The 17,868-nt window shown below is 37.7% G+C and overlaps 2 protein-coding genes across 5 annotated transcripts in view; one reads left to right on the top strand and one right to left on the bottom strand.

Annotated features, from left to right (window-relative positions):
* The window catches only part of LOC147843097 (uncharacterized), a 552,330-nt gene that overhangs the window by 326,715 nt on the left and 207,747 nt on the right, over positions 1-17,868 (top strand). The gene's annotated exons all lie outside the window — the stretch shown is intronic.
* LOC147835961 (uncharacterized) overlaps positions 1-17,868 on the bottom strand; it is a 133,365-nt gene that overhangs the window by 55,146 nt on the left and 60,351 nt on the right. The window contains exon 5 of one of the 4 annotated variants that reach the window (XM_087260950.1): positions 12,902-13,205. The exons of the other annotated variants lie outside the window; for them this stretch is intronic. Within the exon in view, the coding sequence (XP_087117076.1) occupies positions 13,022-13,205 (184 nt within the window). The 3' untranslated portion in view covers positions 12,902-13,021. Of the gene's footprint in view, positions 1-12,901; positions 13,206-17,868 lie in introns of those variants that run through there. 4 annotated transcript variants of the gene reach the window in all.

Below are 17,868 nucleotides of genomic sequence, written 5' to 3'. Positions count from 1 at the left end.
ATAAGTGTGTTGAAAGTGTGAGACGGGTTGCTATATGCTGAAATACATGCATTCCCTATGGATGCCATATCTCGTCATTCTCTCTTTCCCTGGAGTGGGCTATTTACAAAGTTTGAGTCCTCCGGGAATATCGACCATCTTCTAGCAACCAAATAAACACCTTATGGCGCCTGTCTGTCTGCCTATCTGTCTGTCTTCAGTAAGATGTGAGCCTCCCACCTCTTTTTCATCTGCAGCGTTTGCTCTCTCCATCTTCCTCACACTCATCTTCTCTCTCTCTTTTGCTTTCTCTCGAGGGCTGAGATTGAATCAGCGTCTTGACCCTCAGCACAGCACCTGCGCCTCTTCAAATGACTAACCTGAAGAGGAGGAGGGAAAGAATTATGGGTAGAAAGCGTACTACGGTGCCTTTCCGTGCACAATAGTTTCATTATCTGCCATATTGTGACTTTTCCCCATTCAGGCCTTTTTTTCAGTTCCTGAAACGGAAACATTCAAGTGTTACGACTCATTACGCTGAGTGAATCAGCGAGGGATCTGACTCGTCTCCGGTCAAAAGGAGGAATAATTGCAAATGAGAACTCGTCAGAGTCTCGATTGTTTCTCCTAGAAAGCAATGAGACTGGATTGAGAGAAAATGGAGATTATTCTGTTTGTAGTAAAAAGGAAAGAGACACAGATGTCAGTTATTCTCCAGAAATTAGATCTCTTTTACACCAGAGTTGAGCACTTGTTTTGCACTTCTATTATACATTTATGTTGAAGAGTAAGAGTTTTAGAATAACTGGGACAATCAGCAAGAATTGGTTTCTCTATTGTTGCTCTGTTTGCTTTTCTTGTTCTAATTTGTTTAATCTAAACAAGTGTAAAGTAAGTAAAATTAATGTCAATGAGTGTGTTTTTGAGCTGATACCTTGGCTGGTTTAGGCCTGTGTTAGCCACTAGTATTACATGTGTATTGCAGTTATGATTACATGTACTCTAACCATTGTAATCTGATTCAAATATTTCTATTCATTGCTTTATGTACTTTCCGATTTATGCATTTAAAGAGCCCCTATTATGGGTTTTTGAAAATGACCTTCCATGCAGTGTGTAACACAGCTCTAAGTGAAGTGAAATATCTAGCTAAGTCTTAAATCTGAAAGTGCACCGTCTTTAAAACTATTAATTTATCTAAAAAGAGTTGGCTCATACATGTAATAGTTTGAATAAATCGCCGCGGTAACGAGTCTTTAGCCGTACCAGTGTGACGTCGATACGAAACGCAAGCCCCACCTATTTGCTGTCCACGCAGAACCGGGAAAATTTAACCCCCCGGCCCCAGCCTAGTGCTGTGTTCCCATCATTTTTCTGACAAGTGCTTCAGCAATCTACATGCTTACAATGAGGGATTCGTCGGCCACTTGTTAAAGAAAGTATCAGAAAAGACTATTGATGTATGGAATTATGTCAGAGCATGACAGGAACTTTATAGTGCACAGTTTATTTGGACCAGTTTCTTCCTCCATTTCACAATCGTAAGTAAGTGCAATTAAAATGGTTGCCTCCTTATTTTCTCTAGCTTTCAAGTTTCAAAATAGCTTATCTTTTGCCTTTGTTTGGATTAATACTGAATGTGTGTCACTGTTTTTACTTAAAAGTAGAGCAATATGCTGGTGTTAAACTGCACTCCTGAGCTGGGCTCACACATGCTCTCTTCATTCTGACTACTTCAAAATTGGTTTGGGGATAAGTAAATTGCTGAACCGCTTGTATTGTATCAGGTTAACTCTTTATATTCTCTTATCACATTTGAAACCACGTTGATATAAATGCGTTTGTGAGCTCATGATTCACTGCCGTTTGTCGTTGCTATGGCCACTGTCAGCTGTTCCTTCACACTTGTGGCGGTCAAGTGTCAAAATAGTTCAGCTTTTGCCACTGTGCAGCATTTCTCTCTGACTGGCGCTGAATGCAGTCGACCAATCCCAACAGACTGGGTCATTGGACCAATCAGCGCAGATTAGCATCGCGCTAAGGAGGGGTCTGGGAAAAAAATGAATCGCTAAACGAATCATATGGGAGTCACTGGGAAATTAAGTAAAACTTTATGCATATTAAAAGACAATGAAAGTGTTTTTTGACCTTGCATGCATATCAGACTGTTGTTGAAGACCCTCAAAACCAAAATACAATCCTTTTAATGTATAATAGGGGCTCTTTAAGAACTTTTAATTTTCAGGTTGATAAATTACAAAAAAACATTTTTCAGGCTAGTGACTGAAATAGCAATACAGTTGTAATTTTCATGTCTATTCCTTAAAGCTGTAGTTTCAAAGAATATCCATGTCAATAAAAGCTTTTTAATATTTTCCGAGTGATTTTGGACACACTTTTGCTTTTTAAATATTTTAGTAGCTTTGATATTTCATTTAGTTATTTTATTTTTTTTATGAATTATTCTAATATTCTACTTTTACTTTAACTTATTTATTATATACTACATGTAATGCTAATTAAAACATATTTAGCTTCCAATCAAGCCAAAATTTCATTTAGATTCAGCTCAATGTGCCTAAATTAATGCTTTTAAATCTGACTGAACCATCAATCCAATTACTATCTGATTATTTGGGTGCATGTAAGCCTACTCTGCTCACATGCACAAGAATAATGCAATTTCCAATGATCAGAGTAAAGTCTTAATCAGAATATAATATTTACAAGTCAAAGCTCATCAATCCTTCTAACATGCAATTTCCATTACTCATAATATTCCCTAAGTATTGTGCTTATCCTTTTTTCACATGCTTCAACTTCACAGCACAAATAATAGTGTAAGAGAGAATACAGTATGTGTGTTACTGACTGACTGCTGTTTTAATTGATTTCTGTCTAACGCAAAACACTTCTGTATGTTTGTAATTCATGTATTTTCGGTTCCATGGAAATATGATGGCAATGCCACTTCAGTCAGCTTTGTCTGCGCTCGTCACATTCCATACACCATTTGTGGATGAGTAAGCTGAGGTGGCAGTGAGTAGTTTATAATGGAGTTCAGGATGGGAGGGAAATTTTCAGAATGTCACGGATATCACTGATAGAGCTGTGTAAACTCGCTTGTCCCAGAATGAGACCACACAAGTTTTCTGTTCATGCACGTGACCACTGGAGATGTACAAGCTATGTAGAGTAAGGTCATTGCTAGTAACAATCTGCAAAAGCATGGTCAAAATTATGCGTATTAATTCTGAAAATTCACGATAAATAACTTTGTTCAGTTAAGGTGGCAGATAATGACCAAGCGAAACAGCAAACTTCACTGAAATGGCATTCCACAGATGGCACACTGTACTGCCACCCTCACAAGCAACATGCACATTTTGGTCAGAATGGAAATAATGTGATAAAGGTGTTTACATGCCCGTTTACTTTGATTAAAATCAGTGTATGCCACATATGTTAATACGATTAGGTTTCCTGCAATTATGAGCTTAATCACATTATTTAGATCGAAGTATTGCATTTACATGAGGTAGTTTAAATTGCACTAGCACAAAGATGATCATGTAAAAAAAATTAGTAATAAATAAAGCTGACACTAAATTGTACACAGCAAAAGAGCCCCATCTTAATGAGAGATTCCCTGAGTCATTTTAACAAATTTGTTCAAAACACTGGATTCCTTCATAAACCAATTCTTAACGAACAGGCCATTGAATTGATGGTTCACTCAATTATTGGAATTAAGATTCATTCAAGAAGGAAACCTGGCATCTCTGAAACACAAATGTTCTGCTCCAGTTTTGTTTGGAACTATTTTTATTTGTCACACTGGATGGATGGATGGATAGATAGATGGATGAATGGATGGATGGATGGATGGATGAATGGACGGACGGACGGGTAAACTTATATAATAACTATGACCAATATTGTCTAAAATGTGAGTGTGCCACTTTACAATAACCTTTCATTAGAAATGTATCCACTCATCTGAACAAATAATCAACAATACATTTATTGCAGTATTTATTCATCTTTGTTAAAGTTAGTTAATGAAAATAAAGTCATCTTTGCTAGTTTATGTGAACTCACAATGCATTAATGTTAATAAGCACAACTTTTATTAACTTTTGATTTTAGTAAATGTAGAATTATGATTAATAAATGGTGTACACCCATTTTTCAGATCATGTTAGTAAATACATTTACATTAAGTAAAGAAAACGTATTGTAAGTATGACCAAAGTGACTTCTGTTTGTTGAACTGCTGTATAGAATTAATTTCAAAACACCAGATAAACGACAAGCCATCACTTTTGCTTGTGTGATAATACTTAACGTCACCATAGCTCAGTGGTTCTCAAAGTAGGGGTCGGTACCCCTGAAGGCTTGCGGGACAATGATATAAATACATTTATATCATTGTAAAAAAAAAATAAATACATTTTTCCAAATCACCAGGCATACCCCCTGTATGCCTGGTGATTTGGAAAAATGTATTTATTTTTATTAAACCATAAGTATTACCATATTTTATCCATAGCCTACTGAAAAGAAAAAATAGCCGTTTATAGCTATTAACTATATAATTACTATAGTAGCTTATAATTACTAGTTCTATTGGATTGCGACCCCTGAGGCAATTACATTATATTAAAGATACAACAATAGCGTCAGATGCAGCAGACTGAACAACCAGAATAACTTTCTGGCACATTTACATACATAAAAAAATGAAGAACAGACTTGGGTCTATTGGTGTGTGTGTGCCATTGCATGCTAGGTTTCTGTATGTATAACTACCTCAAAGGATACTGGGGGTCACATAACTAGCATTGTTATTTTGGGGGTCGGGGGCTAAAAAGGACCCCTGCCATAGCTAATAAATTTAAACAACCAACTCTCATGCAGGGATAGGTTTTGCTTTCATAACTTAACTTACATGGCTGTTCAGAGTGCATTCTAACAAGTTTCATCACGCAGTGAATGATTTTTGACTCTCTAGTTTTTGTTTGTTTTTCTGCAAAGTAAGTGACTTGCATAATGTCAGCATGCACTTTGTTAAATAACAAGGTAAATAAGTATATCATTTGGGTTTTTAGGTGCACTTTTCAAGTTTTCAGTGAGAATGCGCTACTTGCACTATTATATTTACATAAGTACACAAACTGGGAGGGATGTTTGGTTCGACTGCCTAGTCAGAACCAGAGAGAAATTCAATGGCAATACTGAGAGCAGAAATGAGATGTAAATCCTTTCTGCTTGCTGGACATCAGTCACGTCAGAAAGTGAGTTAACAAATAAAACAACATCAAAATACAACATTATTTACAACCTCAATATACAACATCACTGGCAGACCACTTTCCTGATTTAGTTTACAACAGAAGCAAACTATACCCACAGTGTTCAGGTCAATGTTAGTGAGACAAACATCTATAAAATACTGTATAAAAATTATAAAAACAATGCATGAGGTATAATATGCAACTAATATTAATAAACCAAGTGCTATAAAATATAAAAACGCATAAAACAAGAAAAATTATTATAATATATATTTATTTATATAATATATATTTAGATATTCATTCATTCACTTTCTTGTCGGCTTAGTCCCTTTATTAATTCGGGGTCGCCACAGCGGAATGAACCGCCAACTTATCCAGCAAGTTTTTAAGCAGCGGATGCCCTTCCAGCCGAAACCTATCTCTGGGAAACATCCACACACACACACACACACATCCACACACACACACACACATCCACACACCGGACAATTTAGCCTACCCAATTCACCTGTACCACATGTCTTTGGACTGTGGGGGAAACCGGAACACCCGGAGGAAACCCACGCGAAGGCAGGGAGAACATGTAAACTCCACACAGAAACACCAACTGAGCCGAGGTTCGAACCAGCGACCCTCTTGCTGTTAGGCGACAGCACTACGCACTACCTGCTGCGCCACTGCCTCGCATATGCATATATATTAGGGATGGGAAGATTAACCGATATGTATCGATACGCGGTCATGCGCGTGCACGATGCGAGTGCATCGGTAGAGCAGCAGAGGATGAATGAAATTTTGGAAGCAAATCGAGATGCATCGGTTTTTGCGAGATGCATCGGTTTTTCCAAGATACAGCTTATATTTTTAATATAGAATGTATTTTTTATTTATTAGCAAGTGTTGTCAACCTGTTTTTGGCGCATAATTTAATCGACCTACATAAAGTATGCCTTAGCAACGGACTTGCGGATGTGTACACTTACACTACAACTCAGTGTATCAGGTGTGCGGATGAAGCTAGTGGTGCGCCCTCAGAAAGCGCGAGAAGCAAAACAAACATTTTATTCCCCACTGAGTTTTAAATCTAAAGTATGGCAACATTATGGATTTAAGGATGGACGACTTGACAGGACAGATGCAATTTGCAAAATGTGCCGCGCATCTGTAAATACGCGGGCAGTACGACTAATCTGAAATCTCACTTGAAGCGGCGCCTCGGTGTTGTTGTGGAAGCATCTTCCAGTGTTCCTGCATCCCCGGCTTCCTGCACTGCTTCAACTGTAGCTACCAGCTCCAAAAGTAGTGAGAAAAGCATTGAAAGTTTTTTCCATGCGCAACAGTTTTGTGCGCTCTACGCCAATAACGAATGCTATTGCATTGTTCATCTGCAAAGATATTAAGCCTAGTGTCATGGAGAACGAAGGATTTAAACACCTCCTCCTGTTAATTTTTATTTAATTATAATAATAATATTAATAATAATAATGATAAAAATAATGGATGTCAAGGTGGCACAGTGAGTAGTTTGACCACCTCACAGCAAGAAGATTGCTGGTTTGTTATATTTTTATCAGCCTGTTGTTTACAGTGACAGTGATGTTTCAAAGCAGCATAACACTGCTAGTTCACGACCTTAAGTTTTGAATAATCAGTGGCAAAATATATCTTTGTAAAACTTGTTTTTATAGTTGAAAAGTTAAATCACAATGCTTGTTGTGCAATGATAAACCTTTATGCTGAAAGAGTGCATATATATATATATATATATATATATATATATATATATATATATATATATATATATATATATATATATATATATTAATATATATTGCACTTATACATTCTGTTTATCTTGAAAATACTTAAATAATATGTGCTATATGTTCTAAAATGGCCCTCTACTGTAAACTGACACTCTGGCTCTGAGAGAAGAGCCAGTTTGTAAAAAAGTCTTGGTTTTGCTTGGTTAAAAAATAATCAAACTCATTCAATGGCACAGCATCCTCTTTCACATAATCTCATAAACTTGATTTAATTAGTTAGTGCTGAATTATCGCATTGTATCGTGATATGGGTGTGAATCGTATCGTGTTGCATCGCAATATGTCACAAATGTATCGCTAATATATCGGATCGTATTCTTTGTATCGAGATGCATATCGGATCGGCATTATAGCTTAGATGCCCAACCCTAATATATATGCATACACACACACACACACACACACACACACACACACACACACACACACACACACACACACACACACACACACACACACACACACACACACACACACACACACATAATTAAAGCTGCAAGCAGCGATGAAAGGGACCTCGCACCCGGGCTCACCGTAACCCGGTGGCCTTAGAATGGCAGAATAGTGGACAATAATAATTTAAGCTGATGTATAAAAAAACCTGGGAAAATCAATGATGTATGCCAAACTTCCATCTGTCAGCAGGTGGCGCTATGACTGTGACTCAATATTGGGATGTAGATGTCTTCAGGAGAGGGATCTCATCGAACTTGTGAACTTTCAGGCAGGTCAGACATTGAGTTATAAGTACGTCCTCCTCCATGGCGAAGCACTGAAATTTGTCAGTCCGCTACAGACTCGCCCTTCAGCGAAAACTCTAGATCTTCACAATTTAGCATCACAAAGGTCTTGGGAGTAAACTAATGGAACATGGATTGGATGTGATAATATTTGTAGAAGTTTGTTCCACTGTAAAACATGAAATTTCCTGTTATCAAATGTGTGAATTTTGAGGCAAATTGGACAATGCATGCCTGAGTTATAATAACTTTCTGTTTCGTGGCAAATCGTCAAAGTATCCCTTGGTGGAGTTCAATAAAATACAACGCCTGGAAATGGCAAAAACTGCACTTTTTCGCCACAGGAAGGTAAAAATATCTGACTTCCTGTTGGGTTTGAGATTTTGCTCTAAGAGACTTTTTGTAGTTTTTGGCATGTTTGATGTTTGTGCCAATTTTCGTGTGTGTGCGTGATTCGTAGCTGGAGGGCAAGTCCATCAAACTTGCATAGGTGGCGCTGTTGAGTCGTTTTGCCACACCCACTTCCGAAATCTATAACAAATGTAAATTTTCGCTACTTCTGCCACAAATTTTAGGGCATGTTTAGACCCTTAAAAATCACGATTCATTGCAGAGATGGAAAAGTAGAAGGAGAAGAAGAAAAAGGAGAAAAAGAAGCAGGAGAAGCAGAAGAAGAAGGAAAGCAAGGAAAGAACGGTTGTTTCTTATTTCCAAGAACGCAGCGCAGAGAACGGACTTGCGTTCTTTTGGAGACCGGTCTTGCCAGGTGTCCTCGGAAGAACGAACTTGGGATACTGCAAGGGCAGAGAACGCATCGTGTGAAGAATGAGATGCTGCGTTCTTCCTGATGGTCATGTGACCTTCACACATTTTAAATGGAAAATTTAAACATTAGCATTCATGCAACAATTTATTGTTTTTCCCCTTTTTCAAAATATATACTCTGCATAAAAACATTATAAATATACGTTGCACAATATAAATAAAACTGATTTTAACACGAATTTCAGCAAACAAACACCCTTAATGTGTTTATTCCTTTATTAGAATGCCCATGGTAATGATTATATTCACCGTTTCATTTAGGTAAACTCCTGAGGTAAATAAGTCATATCTTTGAACTTATAAATCTATTAACTTAATAAATCTTAATAAAATGATGCGCTTCCAACCTCCAGTCGCAATGACTTCTGGGACTTTGCGCAAGTTCGGTGCTCAAGTCTGCATCGATGTGTCTTCGATATCAAGAACACATCCATGAAGTTTTACGCATCCTCTGATCTAGCGGTCTTGAGTATTGGAACTGAACTTTGGCAGCTGATGATGATGTTACACGCAAACACGAGGACGCAAGACCGCTCAAGAACGCATATTGACAAAACAGCCAATGTCTCTGAGGTGCTTAAATGGTCCTTAAATAAATAATCAGTGAAGATGATCTGCATCTGTGTGTGTGTAAAATCAAGGGGTGATCCAGAACTGGTGTGTGAGTGCCGGCATGATAACATTTACATTTACATTTAGTCATTTAGCAGACGCTTTTATCCAAAGCGACTTACAAATGAGGACAAGGAAGCAATTTACACAACTATAAGAGCAACAATGAATAAGTACTAAAGGCAAGTTTCAGGTCTGTAAAGTCTAAGAAGGGAAGTGTTAGTATTTTTTTTTTTTTTTTTTTTTTTTTTTTTTTTTTTGTACAGTTAGTTAGTGTGATATTCAAAGAGGCAATTGCAGATTAGGAAGTGAAGTGGAGACTAAATAGTTGAGTTTTTAGTCGTTTCTTGAAAATAGCGAGTGACTCTGCTGTTCTGATGCAGTTAGGGAGTTCATTCCACCAACTGGGCAGATTGATCGTGAGCGTTCGCGAAAGTGATTTTTTCCCTCTTTGGGATGGAACCACGAGGCGACGTTCATTCACAGAACGCAAGTTTTTGGAGGGCACATAGATCTGCAGAAGTGAGTGCAGATAAGAAGGTGCTAGGCCAGAAGTCACTTTGTAGGCAAACATTAGAGCTTTGAATTTGATGCGAGCAGCAACTGGCAGCCAGTGCAAACGGACTAGCAGCGGAGTGACATGTGCTCGTTTAGGTTCATTGAAGACAACTCGTGCTGCTGCATTCTGGAGCAGTTGAAGAGGCTTGATAGAGTTAGCTGGAAGCCCAGCTAGTAGAGAGTTGCAGTAATCCAGTTTGGAGAGAACAAGAGCTTGAACAAGGAGTTGAGCTGCATGTTCAGATAAGAAGGGTCGGATCTTTCTGATGTTATAGAGTGTGAATCTGCACGATCGAGCAGTTCTAGAAATGTGGTTAGAGAAGTTTAGTTGGTCATCAATCGTTACTCCAAGGCTTTTCACCATTTTGGATGCTGTAATGGTTGCCCCATCCATCTGGATTGAAAAGTTATGGTGTAGAGTCGGGTTGGCAGAAACTACAAGCATTTCCGTTTTTGCGAGGTTCAGCTGAAGATGATGATCTTTCATCCAGTGTGAAATATCCAACAGGCAGGCTGAGATACGAGCTGGAACCGAGGGATCATCAGGATGAAAAGAGAGGTATAGCTGGGTATCATCAGCATAGCAGTGGTAGGAGAATCCATGTCTCTGGATGACTGGTCCTAGAGATGATGTGTAGATGGAGAAGAGAAGTGGCCCAAGAACAGAGCCTTGAGGTACCCCAGTGTTTAGATGCTGTAGGTTGGACACCTCTCCCCTCCAAGACACCCTGAATGACCTGTCAGAGAGGTAAGATCTGAACCATTGTATAACAGTGCCCGCAACGCCCAGTGACTCAAGCGTAGATAGCAGGATCTGGTGGTTGACAGTGTCAAAAGCAGCTGACAAGTCCAGCAAAATGAGGACTGATGATTTAGAGTCTGCTTTAGCCAGTCTGAGATCCTCCACGACCGAGAGCAGGGCAGTCTCAGTTGAGTGGCCTTTCTTAAAGCCGGATTGCTTGTTGTCCATGAGATTGTTTTGAGTAAGAAAGTCCAGGACTTGATTGAACACTACTTTCTCCAGAATCTTGGCCATGAATGGAAGCAGGGATACTGGTCTGTAGTTTTCAAGTAGTGTATGGTCCAGGTTGGGTTTCTTTAGCAGTGGGGTTACCCTAGCCTGCTTAAATGTAGTGGGGAATAAACCAGAGTCAAGAGATGTGTTAATTATGTGAGTCAGTGTTGGTATGACTGCAGGAGAGATGGCTTGCAAGAGATGAGAGGGAATGGGATCGAGTGGACAGGTGGTTGCATGGCTAGATAGCACAAGTTTGGACACCTCAGACTCAGAGAGCTGAGAAAAAGAGGTGAGTGTGTGTGGTGTTGGTGTTGTATCTTGCGTGTTTGTTGTAGGTGCAGCAAATTGAGCACTGATTTTTGCAGTTTTGGTGCAGAAGAATGTAGCAAAGTCATCAGTAGTAAGTGTGGAGGATGCGGGTGGAGGAGGAGGATAGAGGAGGGAGGAAAATGTTTTAAAAAGTAGGCGAGGATTAGTGGCATTGTTGATTTTCAGACGGTAATACGTCTGCTTTGCAGAAGTAACCTCAGCTGAGAAAGAGGACAGAAGAGTTTGGTATGTTAAGAGATGTGTAGGATTTTTAGTTTTCCGCCAAATTCTCTCCGCAGCCCGAAGTTTTGAGCGATGCTCACGGAGAGCATCCGAGAGCCAGGGTGCAGGAGGACTGGCACGGGCTGGCCTGGATGCAAGAGGACATAATCGGTCTAGACATGATGCTAGTGTGGAGCAGAGTGTATTAGTGGCACTGTTCGAATCAAGTGCAGTGAGTTTGCGAGATGGAGGAAGAGAGTCTGAAACAATGGTGGATAGTCTATTGGGTGAGAGAGATCGTAGGTTTCTGCGAAAGGTAACCAGTGTTGGAGTGTGTGGCGGCTCAGGAGTAATGTGGATGTTGAGAGACAGAAGGAAATGATCAGATATTTGTAGTGGAGTTACTATTGTTTGATCAGTGAAGCAGTGTCGTGTGTAAATAAGGTCTAGCTGATTACCTGATTTGTGGGTAGCAGAAGTAGGTGCTCTTTTTAGGTCAAAAGAGGCAAGCAAAGTCTGAAAGTCTGCAGCTTGCGGTTTGTCAACGTAAATGTTGAAGTCACCTAGCACCAATAAGGGAGTGGCAAAATTAGAAAAAGATGAGAGAAGAACATCCAGTTCATCTAGGAAGTGACCTAATTTACCTGGTGGGCGGTAGATGACAACCACATTTATGTAGAAGGGGTGGATAATGGTGACTGCATGGAATTCAAAGGAGCTGATTGTTGGCAGGGACGGTATCAGAGTAAATTTCCATATAATTTTTCCATATAATTTTCCATATTCCATATTTCCATTTCCATGATAAGAATTTGTAGTTCGGTAAAGTGGCAGATTTGTAGTACTCCAGCGATCTGCAACTGCTAGTTTGCTGGTGATCATAACATTATTAAATATAATAATTACAAATATTTTCCCAGAGATGGGTTGTGGCTGGAAGGGCATCCACTGCGTAAAAACTTGCTGGATAAGTTGGTGGTTCATTCCACTGTGGCGACCCCGGATTAATAAAGGGACTAAGCCGACAAGAAAATGAAATTACAAATATAAAACAGTTTTTAACAGTAGTATAAATTATTTATGGTAAAAAATAATAAATACAGTAGTGAAATGATCCTTAATCACACAGATTCACAAAAACGTGCAAGACTTTCAGTTTGTTCTGAGGTGAACTAGAGCGCAAAGCTCTGAATCTGTAAAAGCCATTATCATAAATGTTTGATTTAAAGTTGAGTGATGTCATTTGCATTCTTAGCTACTAGTGTGTTTTTTATGATGACACTGAGGTTGTTAGCAGCAAAAGTCAACTGGAACAGTTGACATTATTTTATTATTTTATTATTGATAATGTATGTGTGTGTGTGTGTGTGTGTGTGTGTGTGTGTGTGTGTGTGTGTTTGTGTGTGTGTGTGTGTGTGTGTGTGTGAGCATGATGAGAGCATCATGTACTGTATGCTTTTCCTCAACCTCAGGCTTGCGGCCTTACAGGATTTACCTTGACAGTCAACAGAGCAAAGTGTTGGCAGAGCAGGACACATTACGTTAGATGGCCTCATAAAAATGGAGCGCTTGTAAAAGTCAGCCATGCGCGCTGCAGGTTATCTGTCACAAACACACAAAGACTTTCTTCTTTCATTCGCCATAATCACCCACTACGCTTCCATATTTCCTGTTTTTCTTCTCTTTCCCCTCCTCATCTCCATCTGCAGTGACCCTGTTTCCCTCGCTCTCCAACAGAAGGTGGTTGTGAATCTCCGGAGACGCACCCAGAAACAATGAATGGAAATGGGACAGTGGCTGAATACATTTGCCACCACTGAAAGAGAGAGAATGAGATGAAAAGATACATGGATGGATGGCGCTCAACTATTTAATTATGAGAGTAACTTCCGTTAAACTGTACACAGTCAGTGGAGTGTTTTAAAAAAGGGGGTGAGTTTTCATTATTCTCCTCACAGCTCACTCATCTAATATTAAAAGGCAACATATTCGAATTAACAAATTACTTTCAGGAGACCATGAATAACTTCAAAAACTCCAGAAGAGTCTTTCCACAGCGATAGTATTAAATGAAGTATATGTACTATAAGAGAAAATTAAAAGAGAAAAGGAAAGAAAAGTCTTAACGTCTGGCCAGGTATGGTGTGCCATACTAAGAATTTGTGCTCTGCATTTTGCAGCCATTTTCTGTGGCCTGATCTCACGAAGAAATGCAACAATTTAATATTTTATGAGTTTAATGGCTTGTATGAATTCATAGAAGTTCAGCGATACAAAAATGTGTGTTTTTTAAGGAAAACATGACACCAAACAACCAAACTAAACCCAACCATCATTGGGCATGAGCAAACAACAAATATATATGATTTAGCCACTAAATCAAAGAGTTACGAATTGCTGTGATATACAGTAGCATTGGCCACTCAGGGAACAACTGGGGGTTTGATGCCTTGCTGAAGGGCGGACAGAAGGGCTGGCAGTGGACCCTTTTCACAAAACAGACACATTAACAGGACACATTTACATTGATGTATGTGAATTTATAAAGCTATGCTTAGTATTATATCATGTTTGCACCAAATTACAAAAAAACTAATTACAGCTTATGCAGGGTGTTTCTAATACAGCGTCTACAGGGGAAGACTATACATTTCTGGCCGCCGTTTTCAGTCTTGCATGCCCCCCCCCCCTTTTTTTTTTTTAACTCAGGAAAACATAATGATGGAGTTTTTCTTTAACTATTTGAGAAATTAGGAAAACCAAAATTATTTGTAGCACTCTCCCATTCACTGCACTCTAACTTTACCCAATTATGATGACTTCCACTTCTGAGAACACCAGAAATGTGAAAAGAGTCTATTCACTCCCACACCACCTACAATCCCAACCAGTACCAGGAATTTAACCAGCAAACTCTGGATCACAAGTCCAACTCTAACCAGCAGATCAAAAGATAAAAAAGAAAAAATTATTGAACACATAAAGAAAGGGAGGTGTGAAAAGTCATGGAAAACCCAGACAGCAGCTGAAATCTCTCAGTAGTAAGAAAGCAATCCTCTCCTCAGTGTAAATAAATATTATTGTAGCTGATTCAATTCAATACCTACAATACCAAATGAAGAAGATGAAACCAAGGCGACCATTTCAGCAATAAAATAAACTCAAATACAGCAAAAGAAACTGTCAACGGCATTAAGAAAATAAAGCTGCTAGAATGGCCATTAGAATGGACGATCACCTAATCAGAGTCCAATAGAAAATAAAAAGCAAAAATCTGAGTTAACAGACAAGACCCATAGAACATTCGAGATTTTTAGACTTGGATGAAGTACAGGGACATGAAAAAATAAAAATAAAAAACATCTGAGCAATACATGCGACTCCTTTTTCCATACAAGAGGCGACTTGAAGCTGTCGTTACAAAAAAAAATCTTTTTATACAAGGTATAGGTTGTTTTCAATCACATGGTTCTGGTGACGTGCGAAATTCAGATGGAGGGCAGAAAGTAAAAAAACTTAATGGGAGACAGAGGAAAGTCCATATTTTTGCAATTAATATCATATGTCAAGGAAGATATGGACAGAAAATATCCACATATTTTGGGCATGATCCTTATATCATGAAGAGGGCCGAGTTTTCTACAGAACTGAAATATATTATTTGCCAGTCATTGAGGCTGTACAGTATAACCTATTACGTTACATGATAAAATACTATAGAAAATAAGTGTTTGGAAGCATACTGTAGATAATTACTTGAAATAAACTCTCGTAGTAATTATATTGTTGCTTTGGTACAACACAACTAATCTACAAATTTTCAATAGGCTTCAGTTTTCTACGCTATACACAATCACGATGCACCACAGTTTACACGTTATTTATTACAACAAACATTAACAAAGAGTTGTACACATTTTACACTTTCCTAAGTGGTTCAAAACCATGTTTATTACAAATTACTACAGTATTTCCCCATGAAATAAATTAGAAAAAATGGTTTCATTATGTAATTACAATGGAATGACACACATACTGAACATACAATATACTCAACTACTGAAATGTATTTAATAGGTTGTTTTCACATGACAAAGGGCAGGAAGTGATTCTTCTACATAGGAAACGCTATCAGAACATCAAACTATTTCTGTTTTATGTTGTTTATAATTGTTTACATTGGCCAAAATAAGAAATGAAATCTCCATCTTGTTTTGCAATAATCCAAGTCTTTACTGGTGTTCTGGTGGAATAAACAACCATAACGTGAACATTGAAATGCACCTCAAAGGAAAATGTTTGTTGATGTAAGTGTGAAAAGAGTGCATCTCTTGGCTTGCTTGACGTGTGTGTGTGTGTGTGTGTGTGTGTGTGTGTGTGTGTGTGTGTGTGTGTGTGTGTGTGTCTGTAGCAACAGATTCAGCCAACAGGCTTTGTCATTGACGCAACATAATTATGACAAGCTCTCTGCTGTACATCAGTGTGTGTTTGGTACTGTACGTGCTTCGCCACACACTCTGATTTATCTGGTGTCCCCCAGCAGGCATCACCACATTCATCAGTGCTGGATTAGAGAGGCATCAGGCTGAGAGACGGATCAATACTGAAATATATAAATAATCACTAACAACTGACCTGGGATCAGCTGCAGAGGCAACAAGTGTTGTTGCAGCGCTGCTCTCTGACAGCAGAGGGAGAACAAGAACTGCCCACTGCAAAAACACCCCCAAAACACATCAAAAACAAAAGCAAACGTTCACACTGTTGCTGCCGCACTTAAACGGATTCTTTCATGAGTGGAGAACACAGCATCTGGCAGAGGCACAGCTGCGTGTGGAAGAAAGACAGATGAAATGGATGTGTGCACCGTTTAAAATTAACATTCTGCCACCACTGCCAATGCCAGAACTTACTTGAGAAAATGTGCAGGTCATTGCGTGATATTAAAAACAGGCTGATTTGCAATTATACTAAATATTATTATAATTATTACTATTAGTATTATTATTATCATTATTATTTGATCATATTAGGAAATAGCAATAAAGAAACCTTTCACTCAAAAAAACTTTCACTTTACAAATGTATTTCAAAATAACAATAACAAAACCAAAATTAATTATCACTATTTTTACCAGCAATCATCTCATTATAAAATTAAACAAAAACAATAAATACACAAAAAAAAAAAAACTTACATTCATACATTCAAATTTAGAATAATATTACTTTTAATTTGTTGTTTAATTTATTATTATTATCATTATCATTATTATTTTTCCAACAAGAAAATGAATGAAATGAATTATTATTATTATTATTATTATTATTATTATTATTATTATTATATTAATATTATTATTAAACTAAATTGGGGGGGGGGGATCAATGAAACAGTACCATTTTTCTTCACTAAAGTATTTCATAATAACAATAATAATAATTATTAGTTGAATTAGTTGAAAATGAAGATGCCATAAGAAATTATTTTACCAAACATAAAACACATTACACAAACCACCTGAAATTAAAAATATATAAATCTGTCAAGTAAGTGGCGGTTCATTCCACTGTGATAAACCAGGGAAAAAGCAGAAGAAAAATGAATGAATGAAATCTGTAAAGTAAGTGCTTTATTCAATAACATTAAAACTAATTAAATTAGTTTAACTAATTAAAATAATTAATAAATTAAATGCTAATCTGTTGTCATGTCTGATATTTGGGATTTAAATGTAATGCAAGTAGAGCAATGTAAACAATGCAAACATTTTACGCTAAACTTGGTAGATAAAAAAAATGTAGTGCAAAAACATTAAGAAACATCAATACCTGTGCATTGTCCATTAATATAAAAAGCTTATGAGATCTATAGGTATTATGAAATAATACAAATAATGTATAGTTTTATACATTATATTTACCTTTTTAAAAATAGCTAAAATTAGCAAATAAAACACAAGGTAGGCTACTGGGCAAAAAGGCAATGCCTCTTAGACACTTTTAGAAGCTGTCATTCATTCATTCACAAAACACTTAAGGTCTTGGTCCCGTGTTTATCCTCATAGCATCCACGTGATGAAAGAACAGCATCTGTCTTTCGTAAAATGAAGTTGCCATTTAATGTATAGTAAATCAGACTCAAAGAACCGCAGCAGCGCAAAAACACATCATGAATGCATTTTACACTTCCTACTGCACATGTTTTCAAGTTTTGAGGTAAGGGATATTTTCATTTACTATTCACTGACAGTCCGACAGGTTCACCCAGCTCATCAAACTCAGTATTTTAAAATCAAAAGGAATATTGAGGGAAATATCTTTGTTAATGGTGTAGTACGTGCCTAAAGCATTCACTTAATGTCATTATCTCATTTTTGGCGGAAGTGGCGTTTAGTGGCTTTTGCCTCTGCACTATATATATATATATATATATATATATATATATATATATATATATATATATATATATATATATA

The sequence above is a fragment of the Danio rerio genome, chromosome 7 (assembly GCF_052040795.2).
Source record: "Danio rerio strain M-AB ecotype USA chromosome 7, GRCz13ab, whole genome shotgun sequence".
Lineage (NCBI taxonomy): Eukaryota > Metazoa > Chordata > Actinopteri > Cypriniformes > Danionidae > Danio > Danio rerio.
The sequence above is the reverse complement of the archived record's forward strand: the minus strand, read 5'-3'. Positions and strand labels throughout refer to the sequence as shown.